At 31.1% G+C, this 18869-nt stretch overlaps 4 protein-coding genes across 5 annotated transcripts in view; 3 read left to right on the plus strand and 1 right to left on the minus strand.

The window, feature by feature from the left end:
* The window catches only part of LOC117172004 (E3 ubiquitin-protein ligase RBBP6), a 64071-nt gene extending 60352 nt beyond the window's left edge, over positions 1-3719 (plus strand). The window contains exon 16 of the mRNA XM_033359720.1: positions 1361-3719. Within this exon, the coding sequence (XP_033215611.1) occupies positions 1361-3719 (2359 nt within the window). The remainder of the gene's footprint in view (positions 1-1360) is intronic.
* A 3199-nt stretch (positions 3720-6918) lies between these two features.
* Positions 6919-14646, minus strand: LOC117171230. The gene is made up of 6 exons (XM_033358333.1): positions 14527-14646; positions 13992-14221; positions 13654-13787; positions 10509-11013; positions 8621-8830; positions 6919-7214 (listed from the first exon to the last, which is right to left on the minus strand). Exons 2-6 carry the CDS (start codon positions 14017-14019, stop codon positions 7063-7065), a joined length of 1029 nt encoding a protein of 342 aa, XP_033214224.1. The 5' UTR covers positions 14020-14221; positions 14527-14646; the 3' UTR covers positions 6919-7062.
* LOC117171232 (serine/threonine-protein kinase fray2-like) lies at positions 14263-17541 on the plus strand. Of its 2 annotated transcripts, XM_033358335.1 has the most exons (3): positions 14263-14372; positions 14547-14639; positions 16243-17541. In XM_033358335.1, the coding sequence occupies exon 3, from the start codon at positions 16296-16298 to the stop codon at positions 17199-17201; it is 906 nt and encodes a 301-aa protein (XP_033214226.1). In that variant the 5' UTR covers positions 14263-14372; positions 14547-14639; positions 16243-16295; the 3' UTR covers positions 17202-17541. The 2 variants fall into 2 exon arrangements, with proteins under 2 accessions (XP_033214226.1, XP_033214225.1); XM_033358334.1 differs by lacking the exons at positions 14263-14372; positions 14547-14639 and adding an exon at positions 14667-14783.
* Positions 17542-17566: 25 nt separating this feature from the next.
* Positions 17567-18671, plus strand: LOC117171233 (cytochrome c oxidase subunit 6B-like). Its single transcript, XM_033358336.1, has 2 exons — positions 17567-17708; positions 18374-18671. The coding sequence occupies exons 1-2, from the start codon at positions 17605-17607 to the stop codon at positions 18540-18542; spliced, it is 273 nt and encodes a 90-aa protein (XP_033214227.1). The 5' UTR covers positions 17567-17604; the 3' UTR covers positions 18543-18671.
* Positions 18672-18869: the final 198 nt, after the last annotated feature.

Here is an 18869-nt window from a genome sequence, read left to right on the forward strand (position 1 = left end):
TATTTTACTTACAAAAAAAGTTCTTAGGTTCAAAAAAACATTCAGTGAACTGAAAAACTGTGGTCGGTTATATAGGTATTTAGCTGTGTCACATGCCCTTAATCAACTGTGAATATAAATTTACATATAAATATAAACTCAGGTATTCGTGCCGAAATTTCGGTGCAAATAGCCACAGTATAAGTTAAAACAAAATGTAGGGGTTTAAGATTTCAAATAAAAAATTTAGAAGCTTTTTAAGAATTGTGAAAGCGCTTTAAAAAAATATAAAATATTCTCTTAAGATTCCTAGGAAAATTGGAAGTAATTTTTAATAATTATTTTAAGAGAATATTCAAAAAGATTTAACAGATTTCCAGAATTTTCAAAAGACAATCCGGGATATTTAAAAATATATTTTTTTTAATTTTCAGGATTTTATGAAAATTGTAGGAAGAATTCGACAAATATCTTCAAAAATAGGTCGAATTTTTCCTGCCATTTTTAGTAAAACCTGCAAATGAAAAAAAAATCCTTAAAATTTTCCAGATTCTTTTTTGACAATTTTGGAAACCTTTTAAAATTATTCTCTTAAAATAATCTTTTAGCATGAAAAATCATTTTCAACTTTCCTAGGAATCTTAAGAAATAGTTTTTATTTTTCTTAAACTTTCACAATTCTTGAAATCGTTTAAATTATTTGATATCATTTGTAATTAATTTTGAATCTGTTCAAAACTTAAAATGACTAAAATTTTTATCTGCACATAATAAGTAGAATTTTCTAAAAATTGTAGAAAAATTTTATTCATTTAAAAAAATATTTAGAATTTCTTTTAACAAGTTTTTAATTTGGAAAAATTTTAAACAACTTCTTGATTTCTCAAAATTTTGAAGTAAAATTTTTAAGTTTTTGAAGGATGGTTAAAATATTTCAAATGAAAATAATTTAACTTCTAATTTAAGAAGTGTTCAGTTAATAAAAATGTAATTTTGAAAGTTTATTGATTGATTGTTTAATTTAGAACAGTAAGAATGATAACGTGGGTTTATATTTTTTGTACTGAATTTGAATCTTTGAACTGTATAATTTATCAGAATTAATAATTCTCAATTTTGATGTTTATCTGCATTTCATTAAAAATGTTTCAATTGAAAAGTATTAGTATCTAACTTCCATTGTATACATATAAATTATTGAGCATTTGAATATAATATTTTTAAATTTAAAAACGGTTAAACTTAAATTTTTAATATTTTCATTACTTCAAATGGAAAAATGAGTTTAAAGTTCAAGTTTAGCTTTAGAGTTCTATTCTAAAAATTTTATTGGCACAACAATAATAATATGTCATTCTTATATTTTTCTTCCTTATTTCAGTTACCGAGAAGAAAGAGACCGACACAGAATAGAGGACAAAGGTCGCCCGCGGGAGAGAGACAGGGACAGACACGGAGAAAGAAGAGACAGAGATTATGACGGAGATAAAGATCGCGATCGTCACGATCGTTACGAAAAGCCCTCCACCGACAGGAAGAAAAGCAAGCGAAGTCCAAGTCCATACGTGTCGAAATCCAGGACTGAAGTAAAAGATACATCGCCCGACCGTTCAAGAAAGAAGGAAAGGGATCATGATGAAAAGCCAGAGGAGAAGAAGAAAGAGAAAAAGATCAAGGACAAAAAGAAGAAGAAAGACACCGAGGAGAAAGAAAAGAAGAAAAAGAAGAAGAAGGAGAAGAAATTGATTCAGAAAGAGGCCCTTAAAGAGGAACACACAAAAGTCGCCGAAATTGAAGCTAAAAATGGCGAGAAGGTCGAAGAAGTGTCTGCTCTTCTCAATGTCGAAAGCATCAAAGCCGAAGAACCTGTTGAGGTTCCGCCCACTGAAACTCCTATTCCAGTCGAAGAATTTGAAGAAAAATCTCTAGCAATGAATCCCGAGCCTCCCGAAGTCAATGAAGCAACTCCACCTAAGATAGAAGAATCTGAACCTGGTACGAATCCTCCGAATCCTAATTTTAAACCCATTCCTGAGTTGAAAGCAGAAGTGAAAACGGAACCAAAAACGGAAGTTAAGCCAGAGGAGAGTCTCTATGGTGGGTTGGAAGACACAGAAATAAATACCGCGATCGCTGAAAACTATGCAGTCCTTTCAGATGGTGAAATTGACGAGAGTGAACCAGTGGTCGAGTCAAAGTCTCCAAAGAAAGACGAGTTCTTAGCCCCAGTACCTGAACTTTCCAAATGGGAAAGGGACGAGACAACAGAGAGAGCAGAAGGTGCTCCTGATTCCGAGGACGGAGAAGAATCTGACGAATCCAAGGCCAAAGTGACTTCAGAAGTTCTCAAGAGGGCGGAGAACGTGATATTCCAGAAGGCCATAAACGCCTTGAGGCCGATCGAGATAAAGAAGATTAGCGAGAGCAGGAAGATTCTGTATCAGAATCCAGAGCCGAAGATTGAATCTGAACCACCTCGGGAGCCGAGAAAGAGTGTTAACGTGACTATAAATGTGGGAAGGAATGAGAGAAATGTAGAGATTAGCGAACCTGCGAAGAAGGCGAAACTAGATCGTTCGAAATTCAAACCAGTGCCGGAAACACATTCACCGACGAGGCTCTCGGCGAAGGAGAGACTCGGGGACAAGGTGGAAGATGAGAAGGAAAGAAAGCCAAGTCCAAAAGTGAAGAATGAAACCCGAATACGAAGTGGATCTCCTAGATTGGTGCGAGAGAGGAGAATCTCTCCTGCGGTAGAAAAACGATTGGAACCACTCCCAGTGAATACTGAGAGAAAAGTATTTTTGGAAGAGAGGAAAAAAGAGAGGGATCGAACTAAAGATCCGAGGATTCGTCAAGAATTGAGAATAGAAAGAGAGCAGAAGGTGGATCCAAGGCCGGACTTGAGAGCAGATTTAAGAGCTGCTAAAATTGAAAGGGAAGAAAAATTGAAGGAGAGAGAACGTGACAGGACTCCACCAATTGCCTTTAGAAAGGTCGATTTCCCCAAGGCAGGTCGAAAGGAGGAGGAAGATGACAGAGAGAAGGATAAAGATAAGAAACGAGACAGGAAACGAGATGACAAAAAGAGGAAGAAGGAACATCGAAGCAGAAGTAAGTCCAGGGAGCGGAAGAAGAAGAAGGAGAAGAAACACAAGAAGGACAAGGAAAAGCATCCGGAGAAGAAACATAAGCACAAGGAAAAGATGACTTCGGTGGAGAAATCTGAAGGGAATGATGATAAACCGGGAGCGGAAAATTCGGAAGCACCTGCAGCAGATGCTGCGAAGAAGCAGAGGAAGAATCCAAGACTTGTTTCTGATCGCAAGAGAAGTATGTTGGATGAGTCGAGCTTCGAACCTGATTATTCGGCAACTGATTCGGAATCGGAAGCTGAAGAGAAGGTACCTACGAAGAAAGCAAAATTGGATGAAATACAGGCGGAGAAGGAGATTGAAAGTAAGTCGAAGAAGAGGGCGAAGTCGCCTAGTTCGGATGAGGAATCTAGCAGTACAGAGAGCTCTTCCTCGGAGTCAGAGAGTTCCGACGAGTCTCATCGGAAGAGGAAGAAGAAGCACAAGAAGCACAAGAAGAGGAAATCGTCGAGAAAGGAGAGTAGCTCGGATACTGATAGTTATTCGGATTCTTCGGATTCGAGTTCGGAGGAAGAAAGACATAGGAAGAAATCGAAAAAGTCGAAGAAGAGCAAAAGGAAGAAGAAGAAATCGAAGCACAAATGACGATATTGAAAATAAATCGGAGCAGAATCAGTTGTTTTTCTTGTTCTGATTAACAGTTGCTGGTCCGATTGCACTGTTTGGTAATTTCAAAGCTTTGTCGGGTTTTTAATTCTGCCAGTTGGGAATTATGGATCGAATCCGAAGTTTATAATTAACATTGTGCAAGTTTTCTTATTTCTTCAAAGTGCCGTATCTCTAAATACGAACTGAATTATGCGTTTAGTATTTCAGATTTTGAACGAGTTGAACAGCATGTAAATTATGTATTATTTATATTCCAAGGACTCTGAGACCCTTGACGGTGAATTAAATTATTGTCCAGAGTTGTTCTGATTAGGAGTAAATAGTACCGATATTATTATCACTTTAACAGAAAGCGATTATTTTAAAAATTGTACAGAACAGCGTTAGACTACGGGGTAAAGCGATAATACCTCAAGTAACCGGGAGAAGCGACGAGAACAAAAGCAGAAATGGACATTAACGTTATAATATTGTACTTTCGTAATGTAATGTCAATATATAAATATATGTAGTCATATAATAAAATGGAAAAATACTTCATAATTAACGTTTTCTTAATTTTGTAATCCTCAGGGTGGCCGCTGGATGGAGAAACCGGAAAATGACAGTGAATTTATTTCTTGACCGGAAATTTGACGAAATTTTAGAAAAAAATCTATCCAAGTTTGAATTCAACAGTTTTTTAAAATAATCAGTTGAATTTTCATCTTTTTCAATTATGATATAATTCAATTTACAATGCGTAATTAAAAAATCGTTCACTTCAATTTTCACTTCAAATTAGTAGCGTTTGAAATCGACAATTTTTGATAAATCTTTAGTTGATCAAATCTGAAATTTATGGTTTTTAAAATGAATAATATTCAGTCAAGTTTAACAAGTGAATAAGAATTGATTTTGCAAAACGATTCGGAATCAAAGATTTAAGAATTTCCAGATTTAACCTTTATACAGGGTGTCAAGTAATCTTGAAAACCGGCAACTCTCCTGGAATTTTGTTTAAACTTTGAAAACCTGGAAATCTCCTTGATTTTTTCACGAAAACCTTGAATTTTATTTATTTTTTTAACAGTAATTTTACCGAAATGCGAAGAGTAGTTTAAATCTTTTAGCCTATTGTGCAAGAAACAGAATAAAGAAAGATATTTCAAGGCACTTTTTGTTGACGTGTTTAACTGAGGAATTAAAAAAATTATTAGTTTAAAATTTCGATATTAATTCAGTTTCAGAATTATAATAAGCCATGACCATACAACGGATTTTTCGTGGGGCTGACCACTCGGTTTTTGAGTACACTAGATTAAAAAGTTTTTACAAAAATTCCTCAAAGATTTGGAACATTTCACAAAGATTTTAAAAAGGGTATATTAAATCACATTTCTAAGATTTCAAAACATTTGAAAGATTTTAAACAATTAAAAATTTTTTTAGGAGATATCAAAAGGTTTCACTAAGATTTGTAATAATTTAAATAATTCCAACGAATTCACAAAGATTTCGAACATTGCACAAAGATTTAAAACTATCAAAAGATTTTCAAGATTTCAAAACATTTTAAAGAGTTTAAATAACTTCGAAATTGTTTAGGAGATGTCCAAAGATTTCACAAAAGACAAAGATTTCATAAAGATTTAAAAACAATACGAGAATTTGAAAGATTTCAACAAGGGTGCAGTGCGCCAGATTTTGAGGATTACGAACCATTTCAAAGATTTTAAACGATTTAAAAATGTTTGACAAGATTTCAAACGATTGCAAAAGATTTCTCAAATATTTTAAAGAATTCTTGAGCATTTCAAAACATTTCAAGAATTTCAAAGATTCCATCAAGGGTACATTACATCAGATTTCAAAACATTTAAAGATTTTTAATGATTTCAGAAGGTTTCAACAAATTTGAGAAGATTTGAAAAGATTTTAATAATTTCAAACGACCGATATCAAAATTTTTTATAGGATTTCAAAAGATTTCAAATATTCCAGTAATTTTAAACGATTACAACAAGTTTCATAAAGATTTCAGAAATATTTCAAATATTCCAGTTTACATTTATACATTTGAGAAGATTTCAAAAGACTTCAATAATTTTAGACAAACAAAGATTAAAGAAATACTTCAGAAAAATTTCAAGAATTTTAAAGATTTTACAAAAGCTTTGAAAAATGCCAAAAGATTTTCCAAAGATTTCACCGAAACTTCAAGATTTCACTAAGGTTTGTCATACTTCACAAAGATTTCAATGATTTCAAAGACATTACAAAGATTTAAAAATATTCCTAAAGATTTCACAAAGACTACTCATGTTCGCAAAAAATTAGGAATTTGTTTATTTACGATTCGACTTTCTTTAGAAATTTTTGGCCAATAAACAATTAAATGGCTCATTTTTCACATATATGACAAACGTTTATTTCATTATTTGATGTAAAAAAGGAGACCTGGAAAATGTTGATTTCTTGACCTGGAAAACCTGGAAAGGACCTTGTATTTTGTTCCGAAGAATCGCTAGACACCCTGTCATAAACCATTTTTAATTTTAAAATAACTTAAAAATAATATATTCACAACTAAGGGCTTTTATTAAATTTAAGATATTGTTTTTTATCCAAAATTGGGAATGTTTATTTAAGTAACATAAGAATTGTTTAATATTTAGAAATATTTTATTGTTCATGTAAAATCAGTCGTTATAAATCAAAAATTTTAAATTAAACGAAAATCGGAATGTTACAATTTTAACTTATCTATTTGATAAAATTTAATTTACAAGTAAAATTGTTTAACTTAAAATGATTTCAAATCATTTAAACGAAGTGTTTACTTATATCGATAAAATCTCTATATTCGTACCTAAATTTCGGTGCAATTAGCCCACGGCCTAATTTAAAACAAAATATAGATTTTTGCAGATTTCGAATAAAAAATGTATAAGTTTTTTAAAAATGATTGAAGGCTTTCAAAGAATATAAATCGTTTTATTAAGATTCCTAGGAAAACTGAAAATGACTTTAACAAACATATAAATGTTTCAAGATTTTAATTTTGAAGCTTTTAAACGATTTTTAAACTATTTAAAATGAAAATAATTTAACTTGTAATTCAAGAAGTGTTCCTACTTTCATTTAAATATTCTAAACAACTAGCATAAATAACATTCTTTACAAATAAATTATACTTTATTCATCTGGTCTTAACAAAGTTGGACTTATCGTCAATTTTAAACGAAAGTCAAGAAATTAATTCATCATTAGATTAAATAAGAAGTAAATTTATAAAGACTAGTACAAAAGTACCAGTTAAACTTGATTGATTAATAAATTAACAGGGATTCATCGAGGCTGCTTTCAGTTCTTTAAAAGTTTCGATGAGACAAAAAAGAAGCGGCAAACTTAGACTTTTTTCGGTTTCTTTCACTCCCAAGTCTTGAGCCAGGAAAGATCGATCCAAAGGTTGCTTTCCAAGTTCACATTCTGCAAATACGATTTTTAAAGATAAATTAATACTCTTGTTTTCTTAATTTATCACCACTGATAACGAAAGAAAACAATACTCTGTTTTAATTTTAATCACAATGAAACTTTTAAAATTGAAATTCAAAACCAGAAAGAATGGTTCTATTTGAATCGAAAATATAAAAAATTTAATATTTCTCAATAAAGCTTTATTCTGTGAAATTTTTTAATTAATAGCGTTTGAAATTGAACAATTTTTAAATTCGTCTTTATGGACTGAAAATGAATCTTCTATGGTGAAAAAGTTATCTTTTTTGTTGGAAAATTAATCTATTTTATTTAAAAGTTCAACTATTTGGTTGGAAATGATCTTTTTGTGGAAAATACAAGTTGATTTTAATAAGTTAACCTTGTTAGCTCGAAAATTTATCTATTTCGTTGAAAATACTTCTCTTTTAATTGAAAATCTAACTATTTGGTTGTAAATGTAACTTTTTTGTTCAAAATGTACTTTGTTTGTTATAAAAATTCAAATATTTGTTTAAAAATTCGTCTTTTGTTGAAAATTGAACTTTTCAGGAATTTTAATGTCTGGTTCATGTTTAACGTTGTTTGTTTGAAAATTAGACCATTCGGTTGAAAATTCGTCTCTGTAACTTGAAAGTTCTCAACTATTTCGTTGCAAATTATTATTTTTTATTTCAACTATTTGATTGAAACTAATCTTTTGGGTTTGAAAGTCGTGTACTTCCTAAAACTTTCGGATTTTTAACAAGAAAACTGAAATCTTTTGTTAAAAAATCGTCTTTGTGTTAAAAATTCAACTACATACTTTGTTGAAAGTGCAATAGATTTCAACTTGAATTCTTAAGAATTTAAAGCGTTGCACATGGAATGCATTATTATATCTATATTAATTTGATTTAATCAAATTAATTCGCCTATTTTCATGAAAAATCGCCCTATTTCCCCAGTTATAAGAGCATTTAGGGCTGTGCAGTCTGAATTAATAAAACATGAATCATTTCACATTGAAATTATACAGTCTCAAACTTAAAGCCTTAATTGTTGAATAATTTCAAATTAAAAATATTCAATGACTATTGTTAAAAAATTGGTTTTAAAGTTTATTTTGATTGTGCAAAGATTATTTGAAAATCAATGAGAATTATCTACTCTATATTCCTTAAAAAAAGTTATTATTACAGTCATTCAGTTTCTTTTACTGCTTATTTTAAAATTCTCTTTCAAAACTTAATGCGACTTTTTGTGAACTTTTTTCGAAATTTGTATGACACTAATGAGACTTTTTCAAAGCTTTCTAGTGGGTCAGAGTCCAGAATACTCTAGGTAACATACAGTTATTTTTTATTGCATCCTAGGAGCTTTAATTTGATCTTTTATAAAAAATAAATATAAATTACCAGCTACGAGGACATTGGAGGTGTACTTGAAACCAATCCAGTCGAAGTATTCTCTGATGAGTTCGTTTAAAAGCAGCACATCGTGTGGAGATTTTGGTCTTTTTACTTTGCTCGATTTGCTCGAACCATCAAGAAGCTTCATTACTTCAGTTCTCATCTCTGCCTTCATTCTACCGAGCTGGCCATCTGCTTCCAAAGAATCTCGCACTGCTGTAATAATATTTTTAAAATCTACAGGTTATTTTTTTTTCAAATTTAAAAATTCAGAGTATTAAAGTAAAGAAATTAATGTTCAACACTAAATAACTTTTTTTACAAATTAAACCATTTTAAATTCAGACCGTTCAGAACTTCAATAAAAATTTAAATGCCTTCATTTGTTTAGGGTGGCGACAGGTCAGGGGAAACCTGGAAATCAAGGAAAAATCAGCGCTTTTGAAAAAATGACAAAAGTCACTATTAGTTATTCTTCTAAATGAAAAACTGTCCTCACAATAAATTAACCCATGTGCAAAGCACTGTTGAATTCAAGTTTATACCTATTTCTGAATTTGCATGATTTTTTTTAAATATCTGAGGGAGTTTTAAAAGACCCCAGGAACTTTTATAGATTTGAAAAATCTGAAAGCGTTTTAAAGTGTTTTGAAGATTTTACGGTATTTAGAAAAAATGCCAAGGAGTTTTTAATTGATTTTTATGTATTTGAAGGGATTTCAAATGATTATAAGGATTTTAGGGTATTTTTAAAAATTCCAAGGAATTTTAAGAACCGTTAATAAGTCCAAGGGATTTTTAGAACCGTTAAAAGATCCAAGGGATTTTAAAAGGTTTCAAAGGATTTAAAATATTTTAGGGAATTTTAAAGAAGATTCTAACAAATTTCAATTTATTCCAAATATTAAAAGGGGTTTCAAAGCATTTTTAATATTTTAGAGTACTTTAAAAGACACTAAAGTATTTTCCAAAGCATTAAAAGGTTTTAAAGAATTTCAAAGGATTCTAAAAATTTTAGGATATATTTTTTAATTCCAAAGAATTTTCAAATCCTTTAAAAAGTTTGAAGCTATTACAAAAGAATGCAAAGGATTTGAACTATTTTAGGAAATTAAAAAAAAACCCCAAGGAACTTTTAATTGATTTTCAATTATTTGAAAGGATTTCAAAAAATGCTAAAGATTTTAGGGTATTTAAAAAAATTTCAAGGAATTTTAAAAAAGACTAACCATTTTTTAATGGATTTCAGTTATTTTAAAGGATTTTAAAAAACATGTGATATTTGAGTGTATTTCAAAAGACTCCAAGACCAATTTTCGAGAGATAAGACAAATATATTCCAAGGGCTTTTATAAGATTTCCGAAGAATTCAATGATTTTAATTGATTGAGTTTTTTAAAATGTTTCTGAATTTAATTTTTTTAATTTCTCCGAATTTAACTAGAATTGTTTTGGTCTTTTGAATCGAATTCCTTTAATACTGTTTAAAAGTAAATTAAGCTGTGGCAACCCTGAGAATAATAAATTACAAATTTAACAATTTAAAATTAGAATTTTTTATCCAATTAATAACAGATTATATGTTAAAAATGTCAGGGAATTTTGAATATGAAGTTTTGCGACCACCCTGATTGTTCCGCAATTTAAAATTGAAAACGTTCCTGAAAGTCGCTGGTAGACCAACTTTTAGCAAATTTACATTCAAATACGAAATTAATGAAGTCTATAATTTTAAAATCTGATTATCTGAAAGAATTATAAACAACAATAACATTGAGCTTAAAAAAGTTAATATTTAAATTCTAAATCTCTTTATTTCAGATAAAATCTCCGTGCTAATAGATTTCCTCCAAAAATATAAGAAGACTAAACAGATTCCTTTTCAGGAACTTACTTTCCGGTTCGTTTTTTAATGTTTCTACTGAAATAAATTCGTGAGCAATTAGTCGCTCATTAACCGGGTCATCAAAATCTTCCAAAGTATCAGCTTCACCCGAGCAACTATTATTTCTAACCGATTCTATATGAGCTCGAATTTTCTCTATTGGATCTTCGCTAACTTTGTTTAGTCTGTTGTGCTTTCCTCGGTGATCTGAAAGATCCATTTGTTTGTCGGCATTCTTCATTTTATTTTGAAGAATCTTTATTCTTTTAGGGGTCACGCCCAAAACATAGCAAAGCATTTTTTTGCAAACTTTTACTATTTTCGGGCCAAGTTGAAGTTTGTAGAGGAAAGTTACTTTGTCTACGTTTCTTTGTAGTTCAGGTATACTCATACAATGGTAAACAATGTATTCGGATTGTTGGTCGTAGGTTTTTTGGTGGTACAGATTGAAAATTGTCAGTTTTTCTTCAATAGTAAGCTTATTACATTGGTGACTGCACTTGCAGACTTGAGCCTGGAATTTTATTTTTTTTTTCTAGATATCGATAAAAATTAAATTTAAATAATTACAAAATAGCTATGGGCATATATTTCATAAGAATTTAGAAGCTAAATTCATCATTTAACATCCATAATTTGAACTTAGAACTCATTTTTTGTGGTTTGTAGTTTGTAGATCAAATGATGAATGTTAAACGATAAATTTATCCGCTTAATAAAAAACAAGCAATTGTCCTCTAATTTGAAGTAGATATTTTTTTGTAGTTTGTATTAAATATTATTATTAATTATTTAATTACTATAAATGATTTTTCACGATTTTTTTATTTATTTAATAGTCTTCAGACTCAGTTAAGAATTCCGTCCGTCCTTAAACACGATAACTCTCGAAAAAATGAACGAATCAAATCCATCTTTGGCACACTTTTTCTAGGTCTTAAAAGAAAGGACGAGTTCGTTAACCAGCCATTTTTGATAAAAATTCAAAAAGTGAGTGCATTTTGAAAATTTTTGAGACCAATTTTTTTCTGAATTTGAAAATTATATGTACGGATATTTATAGTATTGAAAAGAACAAACAATTTATCCTAATGACTTTTTTCGATAAAAAGAAAACTCTCAGAGTTATAGCGTTTTCAAAATTTTTTTAATCAACCGAAAATCAAAATTTAAAGCCGAAAAACGCACGATATGAAAAAAAGTCAAGAGAAGAAAAGCATTTATTTTTGAAATCCCTACAAGACTATCATAACCAATTTTTGTATTTTGTTCAAAAATTCAAATTTTGATTGAACAAAAAATAATGGAAAATAAAAAATTCCATTTTGTGGAGAAACTATGTAGGATACAAAAAAGATGAATTAACAGAAATGGTTATTCCAAAAAAGATCTACAATTTCGTTAAGAATCACTTATTGATAGGACGAGTACTTTTTGTTTTATTCGTGAAAAATAACGTTGAAAAAAGTAAGATAAAAAAAGTGTGTAGAAAAACGACGAAAGTTACGAGAAAAAAATCCAACAAAACCTGTTTACAAATGTCTGTCGGAAATCGAGTGCGCAGCGCGAGTTTCACGATGAGAATGTGTACGTCAAAGCCCACAGAGCTTTGAGAAACTTAATCTTTTACTATACTTAATTAAGTAGACAATTCAGAATATGAAGACGCACATAAATACTGCCATCTAAAAGAGATCTTTTTGATAAAGTTTTTTTCAAGCGTTCCAAATGCAAAGAATAAATATCCGAGCGCGAAGCGCGAGGTGTAATTATGTTCGAGTGCGAAGCGAGAGATTCAACCGTCGCGCGCAGCACGCGATGAGAATTTACCCGCTAAGCGGGCACATTTTTTAGCTGAAAGTTCATATCTTTCTATCGAAAGGTCACCTTTTTTGTTGAAAAATCATATTTTTTGGTGGAAAGTAATTTTTTAAATTAAAAATTCAAATGTCTGCTTAGAAATTATTCTTTTTATTTTAAATTAAAAAATGTTGTTAAAATATAAACTTTTACATTTTGTGTTCAAAAATAATATTTTTAGGTAAGAAATCCCACTAATTGGTTGAAAGTTGAACTAATCTGCTTGAAAATGAATTTTTTTATAGAAGATTCATAATTTTAGTTAAAAATTCGTTTTTGTTTTGTTAAATTTGTTTTTTCGATAAAAAATTCATCTTCTGCCTTAAAAAATCAACTATTTGGGCATAAATTTATGTGGTTTGTTGGCAATTCATCTTTTTTGGTAGAGTTCAATTCAACAGTTTTCTATATAAAATTAAAATCGTTTCTTGGTTAAAACATCAAGCATCACATTTTTTATTGAGAATAAATCTTTTTAGTTTAAAAATTCGAGTCCTTTGTTAGAATTTGAACTACTTGCTTAAAAACTAATTTCTCTGGTTTGAAGATTTATCATTTTAGTTGAAAATTCGTTTTTTTTATAGTTAAAAATTAGTCTTTTTAATTGAAAATTTAACTGTTTTGTTTAGCATTCAATTGGTTGGTAGAAAATTAACTTTTTTGTTGAAAATTCATATTCTGATGTTGAAGATGTAACAATTTAATAGATATTATAACTATTTGGTTGTGAATTTATGTATTTGGTTAAAAATTCGCTTTTTTGGTAGAAAATAATTTTTTTTAATGCAAATGTTTGGCCAAAAATTAATATTTTTAACTAAAAATTTATTTGTTTTCCTTGATAAGCAATTTATTGGTTAAAAACTCTTTCTTTTTTTTTTAAATTCATATTCTGGGGTCGAAAATTCAAAAATTATATAGATAATGTAACTTCTTAGTTGGAATTTATGTATATTATTGAAAATTCCCCTTTTTTGATAAAAAATAAATATTTGTGGTTTAAAATTCAAATGTTTTGCTGAAAATTAATCTATTTTGGTTTCGTTTTTGTTGATTAAATCCTAGTGTTTTTTGTTTAAAATTAAAATCTTTTTTGTTGAAAATTCAACTCTGGTTGAAATTGAAAATACTCTCTTAAAAGTTAAATTTTTAAAATTAAATATTCATAATTTCAGTTGAAAATTACGTTTTTTGAACCTTCATACGTTTAAGATTTAAAGGCAAAAACGAATTTAGTATGTAAAATACGAAAGCATAATATATAGATATTGCAACAACGTTATATTGCACTCACTTCTGTTGGAGGTAAAACTGCAGGAACTGGAACACCATTTCTTAAAATACAAGCCTCTCCAGAATTTTCGAGCTTAATTTTTTTCGCATCATTACTTTCTTTAATGTGATCATATTTTTTCTTGCTTGAATTTCCTATTTGCACATCAAGGATCAAGAGTCGTTGGCATTTGTTGAAGGTTATACTTGTCAGACATTTTTAAATATACACGTTTTTCCGCGGAAGCCGTATCCCAAATAATTTTCCCGTTTTATCAATTTACAACTATTTTTGTCTCAAATGCTTTCAGATAAACTTTTTAATGTATTGAATTAAATAACCGTTGCTAAGATACTTACCGTTGATCAAGTCCTTTTCAGTTGACATTATCAAGGAAATTTGTAAAATTATTTTTAAAGACAAATAAAATGTTTCAAGTTTCTGTTTATCGGGGTTTAATTGACAAAAAGTAAAAATGTTGACAGTTGAATATCAAAACAAATCGTTGCCATGGTTACGCGCAGATGGGAAACAGACGACATCTTCTGATTGGTTGATTGCTTTCATAGATGGCAGTGATGACAGTAGACTAGAGAAGTCAACAAACTCATTAAAAACTTATGTTTTTTTCATGTTTTAATGAGATATATATAATTTTGAGTATAACAAAATATCCAACGAAAAGTATTCCCACATTATACAGCAAATAATGAAAATTGAATCAAATGGTTTTATATTAGGTTAGGATCTCTTGATAGAAAAACGTATTTACTGTTACATAATATAAGATAAAATTAGTAAAATCTAAAGGAAATATTTAAATATTGTCGAATAATTGTTTTAATCGCATTTAAAATGCAATTTGTTTTAATAAACGAAAAAACCCGAATGTACAGAGTCTTGAATTTGACTAGCTCAGGAACATTGAGTGACGTAACGAAGCTTCCTGATGGTTTTCCTCGTTTTTATCAGTAGCCATTTTGTTTTCGTCAGCCGAACAATATAAGGTATTGCATATAGAAATAATTTGCGTAATTCTAAAACAGTTTAGCGGCCATCTCGGCACACAGGAATTATCAAGAAACTGACAATTGCCCATATAGATGAGACGTTCTTTTTCGTAATCGAAAAATAAGTTTGTTAATATTTGGGTAAGCCTACGTTCTCGTCGAGATTTCGAGCCCCTGTATTGACCGTGATGCCCGCAGTGAACTTTTCCCAAAAAATCTTGTCACTCTGTCCTTCAAAATTTGTCTGGTCTTTCGATAATTTGATTCACTGTTCAAAAAAATTTTATACTAAAAAAAATCATAACCCCTCAGCACTTGACTGGTCTTATGTCACTTCACTTGTGATTTTTACCTGTCCTGATTATCTTTTATGAAAGTCCAGACTGACATGCCTGAAGTATCGTATTTTAAATGATATTAATAATAATTTATCAGTAATAAATGTTGGAATATTGTATAACATAAAATATCATTATTTCGTGTTTTTCTGATATGGAGTGTCATGATTTTTAAATTCATTTTACATATGCATATTTTTATAAATATTTCTTTGTTTTGGAATAATTCCGAGATCAGATTCTTAATTCTGTATTATTAGGAATAAGAATCTGTAGTCATCAATGAATCGGATATATTTATACATATATTTCGAACGCCGATTTCTGTCGTGAATGATAAAATTCGTCAACATGACTGGCATTCTTGAGTCCATTTCTCAAAAACATATTTGTTATTTTCTTTATTTCTATACAAATGCGTCTGTTATTTTTATTAATAATTCATGTTGACTGATTTGTGTGTAATAATACTTTTATCTTCAGATTGATGTAAAATTTAAATACATAACAAATTATCCTAAATTTTCTTTCAAGTGTGCATATGCGTATGCTCTGAAAATTTTAGTTTGTAGTTCAAACTCTAATTTTTGCTCACTATTTACTTGTGTATTTTTCAGTAAAATACGGGGTCTCAGTAGTGATTTAAAATTTTAACGAGAGGATATTTTTATTTCGAGACACTTAAGCAATTATATAATGTGTACTTTTAATATTATGGAAAGATACAAATTTTGAGAAGCTACATCTCTTAGCAACTATTCGCCCAAGTATTACGTAATGTTAGAAAAAGAAAGTAGTGTTAAAATCTTAAAACTTCTTTTGGCGATTTTCCATATATTTCGTGCGGATTTCTTCAAAAACTTTATATTCAAGCATGCAGTATTGTAAGATTTTCAAGTTGCCAGTTTCTAAATTGAACAGTTGAAAATAATTGCAAAATGACGCATTTAATTACATTAAATTTGATGATTTATCAGAAAGAAAATAATATCACATTATCTATTTAAAAGCGTAGTGATTTTAAAACCCAAGAATGCCAGAACGTACTCGAGTTTTTATACCCTCCATCTGGAAGATACGCCCCGCTAAGTTCTAAGCCTAAAATAAATCCTCATAAGTTTTTAAATAAAATTTCTAAACAAAATAGTACTCTCGCTCTAGCCTATTTGTCTTGCGTAAGCACATATTAAAAGTCAATCATTAACGGCACAATAATCCAGCTGGGACTGTGTACTTATAGAAGGCAGTTTCTATCCTTATAGGTGTCCGTCTGTCCGTTCAGCTTGACGAGAGCCGGGCGCTTGAGCAGCAGACGATGGACTCGAAACGGTACGACCATGGCCCCAGGTCGAATTCAGAATCGCCGCCTGCCCCGCCTTCGCCTCCTCTCTTTGGCTCAAGTATCTCAACACACGAGCTCGCCAAAAGCAGATCCAGAAGGTCACAGTCACCTGACTACAAATCATCCAGATCAGCCAGAATCGAGTCTCCAGAAAGGCGAAGAAGAAAACGCAGTTCCTCTAGGTCCTCTCCAGTCCGCACCCATCGACGATCTCGGTCCAACGACAGAGAACGGGACAGAGATAGGGATAGGGAGAGAGTAAGAAAACATTCTAGGAGGGAAAAGTCAAAGTCGCGATCACTGGGAAGGTCTAGGTCAAGGGGTAAATCAAAGGGTAAGTCCAGGTCTAGGTCAAAGGGTAGATCCAGATCCCGGGGTGGGTCGAGATCTAGGGGAAATACGTCCAGGGGGAGGTCCAGGTCGCGTGAAAGACGACGAAGTCGAAGTCGCAACAAGAGTAGAGAGAGGCAGAGGTTCAGGGAAGCTCGCAAACAACACAGAGCACCTTCCTACGAATCTGACGCTCCAGAAGAAGCTATGGAGGTTGCACCACCTCCTCCTGTGATAATGCCTCAACCGAACGCCTTCAAAAATGATGGCAGCTTCATGGAGATGTTCAAGAAGATGCAGGAGCAAATGCAGCCAGTTCAGCAGCCGACGACGTCCGTTTTGGAAGAAAAGCCAGCTGCTCCACCGCCACTGATGGTTGGCAAGAGACGAGGTGGAAGGATCCTAAAGACTGGGATGGTCGCGAAACCAAAGGTGGAGCAGTCAGCGGACCAACCGAAAGATGCATGGTCGTTGTACATGGCGGAGGTGAAGAAGTACCGGGAAGTTTGCTGCCAAGAAGAGGACAATACGAGGCCTCTCGTCAAATAGGGGGGGGGGGGGTCCAATCTTCTTCTTTTTTAACACATTCTGAATCCTTCCGATAAAAACGCTGGACTCTGCCTTTTTGATTACTTTGCTACAGTGTCAATATTAAATGAGGATGATTTTTTAGATGTTAAAGAAGCGAAACAATTAACTTTATCGAGTATCTGTGTTAGTGTTAAGTGACGAGAAACGAGAGGCGAATGGACTAGAGCGAGAGACTGGGGTAGGGATTCGATCTTACGTTCTAGAAGGGGTGGATTTTAAAGATAGACTTGACATTTTTATGAGGGAGATTAAAGCTTAGGAAGGGTTTTTTTTTTGCTTTTGGGGAACAATTTTATGCTTGGAGTGAGAGGATCTTTGAGTAATAGAAGCAAACACTTACTGAGCAGAACACTCTTCCGAGATGGCGGATAAGGCAGAGATTAAAAAGATTTGCAAGCAGTTTGAGGATGGAACCTACGAGCCTGTGGGAGTCGACAGTAGGTTCCCTAATCAAAATCAAACCAGGTAAAGTTCTTAAATTTTGGCTCGAGTTTTTAATGAAATGGTTCAAATTTAAATGGTTGAAAATTATTGTGCAGTTCGCAAGATGATTTATTTCAAACTGAAAGATTTGTTGTTACGTTTACGAATCTCAGTTTATATTTTATGAAACATTGGACATCTGTAAATTTAAAAAGTATTTTTTTCTCAAGGCCACGTGAGCGTAACCTCAAAAAACAAAATTTACATTTTTTCAAACCCAGCTTATGTTCAAACGAAATGCGATATCGAGTTGAAAATTTGGGAAATTAAATGAGCAATAATCATTTGCCTGATCCTAAATTTTTACACTCATAAAAAAATATTTTTTTGCTTTTTTCGTAATTTCATCAATTTCCTGTGAACATACTTTGGATTTGAAAAAAATAAAATTTTCAGGTTACACTCGCATGGTCTAAATTTATATATTACATTACTTATGAATGTTTTGTTTATTTTATAGTTTAGAAACATTACATCTCATCTAAAGATTGTGAAAAATAAATAAAAGTTAAAAAAAGGTTTAGGAGAGTAAATAATAGAATAAATTGATTAGAATAAAAATAATATGAAAGAGTCTAGCTTTGTTATAAACATTAGGGTTTTTAAGTCGCCAGTAAGACAGTTATCTCATGTTAAATTTTTAACAGGCATTGTTACCAGTACTACGTGGATTACCATAGATGCACAAAAGTACGTGGGGAAAATGATACGGCCTGCAAGAAATTCAAGAGAGTATACGAAACTATGTGTCCATTGAGCTGGATTGAAAGATTTGATAACCAAATTGCGGAAGGAAAATTCCCCGGAAACATTTAATTATTGAGCAATGTTAATTACTTCATTATGATCTAGTAGAATTCTCTTCAAAATGTCAGGATCGTAAAATCGAATCTATTCCTGCTTGTATAGTTAATTACTATTAAATAAATTAAGAGAATAAGTAAGGATATTTGAAGTTTTTATTCATGAGTTCCGAAATTAAAATGGTTTAGTTAATTTATTAATAGGATTCATTTTTAGTCGGTCGAAAATTTCAAAGATTAATTTTTGAAAATTTATGTGATTTAAAATTTCTTATTTTCGCGCCAAAATAATTTGAGGATTGAGGTTATGTTTGAACAACTTCGAAAACCTTGAAGCATT

The sequence above is a fragment of the Belonocnema kinseyi genome, chromosome 4 (assembly GCF_010883055.1).
Source record: "Belonocnema kinseyi isolate 2016_QV_RU_SX_M_011 chromosome 4, B_treatae_v1, whole genome shotgun sequence".
Classification (NCBI taxonomy): domain Eukaryota; kingdom Metazoa; phylum Arthropoda; class Insecta; order Hymenoptera; family Cynipidae; genus Belonocnema; species Belonocnema kinseyi.

Bases quoted from the DNA above. Each gene is read 5' to 3' on its own strand.
- LOC117171230 (XM_033358333.1), bottom strand. From the start codon at position 14,019: ATGTCAACTGAAAAGGACTTGATCAACG. The intron at 8,831-10,508 runs GTAAGTTCCTGA...ATATTATTACAG, and splicing joins ATTAAAAAACGAACCGGAAA to CAGTGCGAGATTCTTTGGAA. The intron at 7,215-8,620 runs GTAATTTATATT...TCGTATTTGCAG, and splicing joins CTCCAATGTCCTCGTAGCTG to AATGTGAACTTGGAAAGCAA.
- LOC117171232 (XM_033358335.1), top strand. From the start codon at position 16,296: ATGGACTCGAAACGGTACGACCATGGCCCCAGGTCGAATTCAGAATCG.
- LOC117171233 (XM_033358336.1), top strand. From the start codon at position 17,605: ATGGCGGATAAGGCAGAGATTAAAAAGATTTGCAAGCAGTTTGAGGAT. The intron at 17,709-18,373 runs GTAAAGTTCTTA...AATTTTTAACAG, and splicing joins CCTAATCAAAATCAAACCAG to GCATTGTTACCAGTACTACG.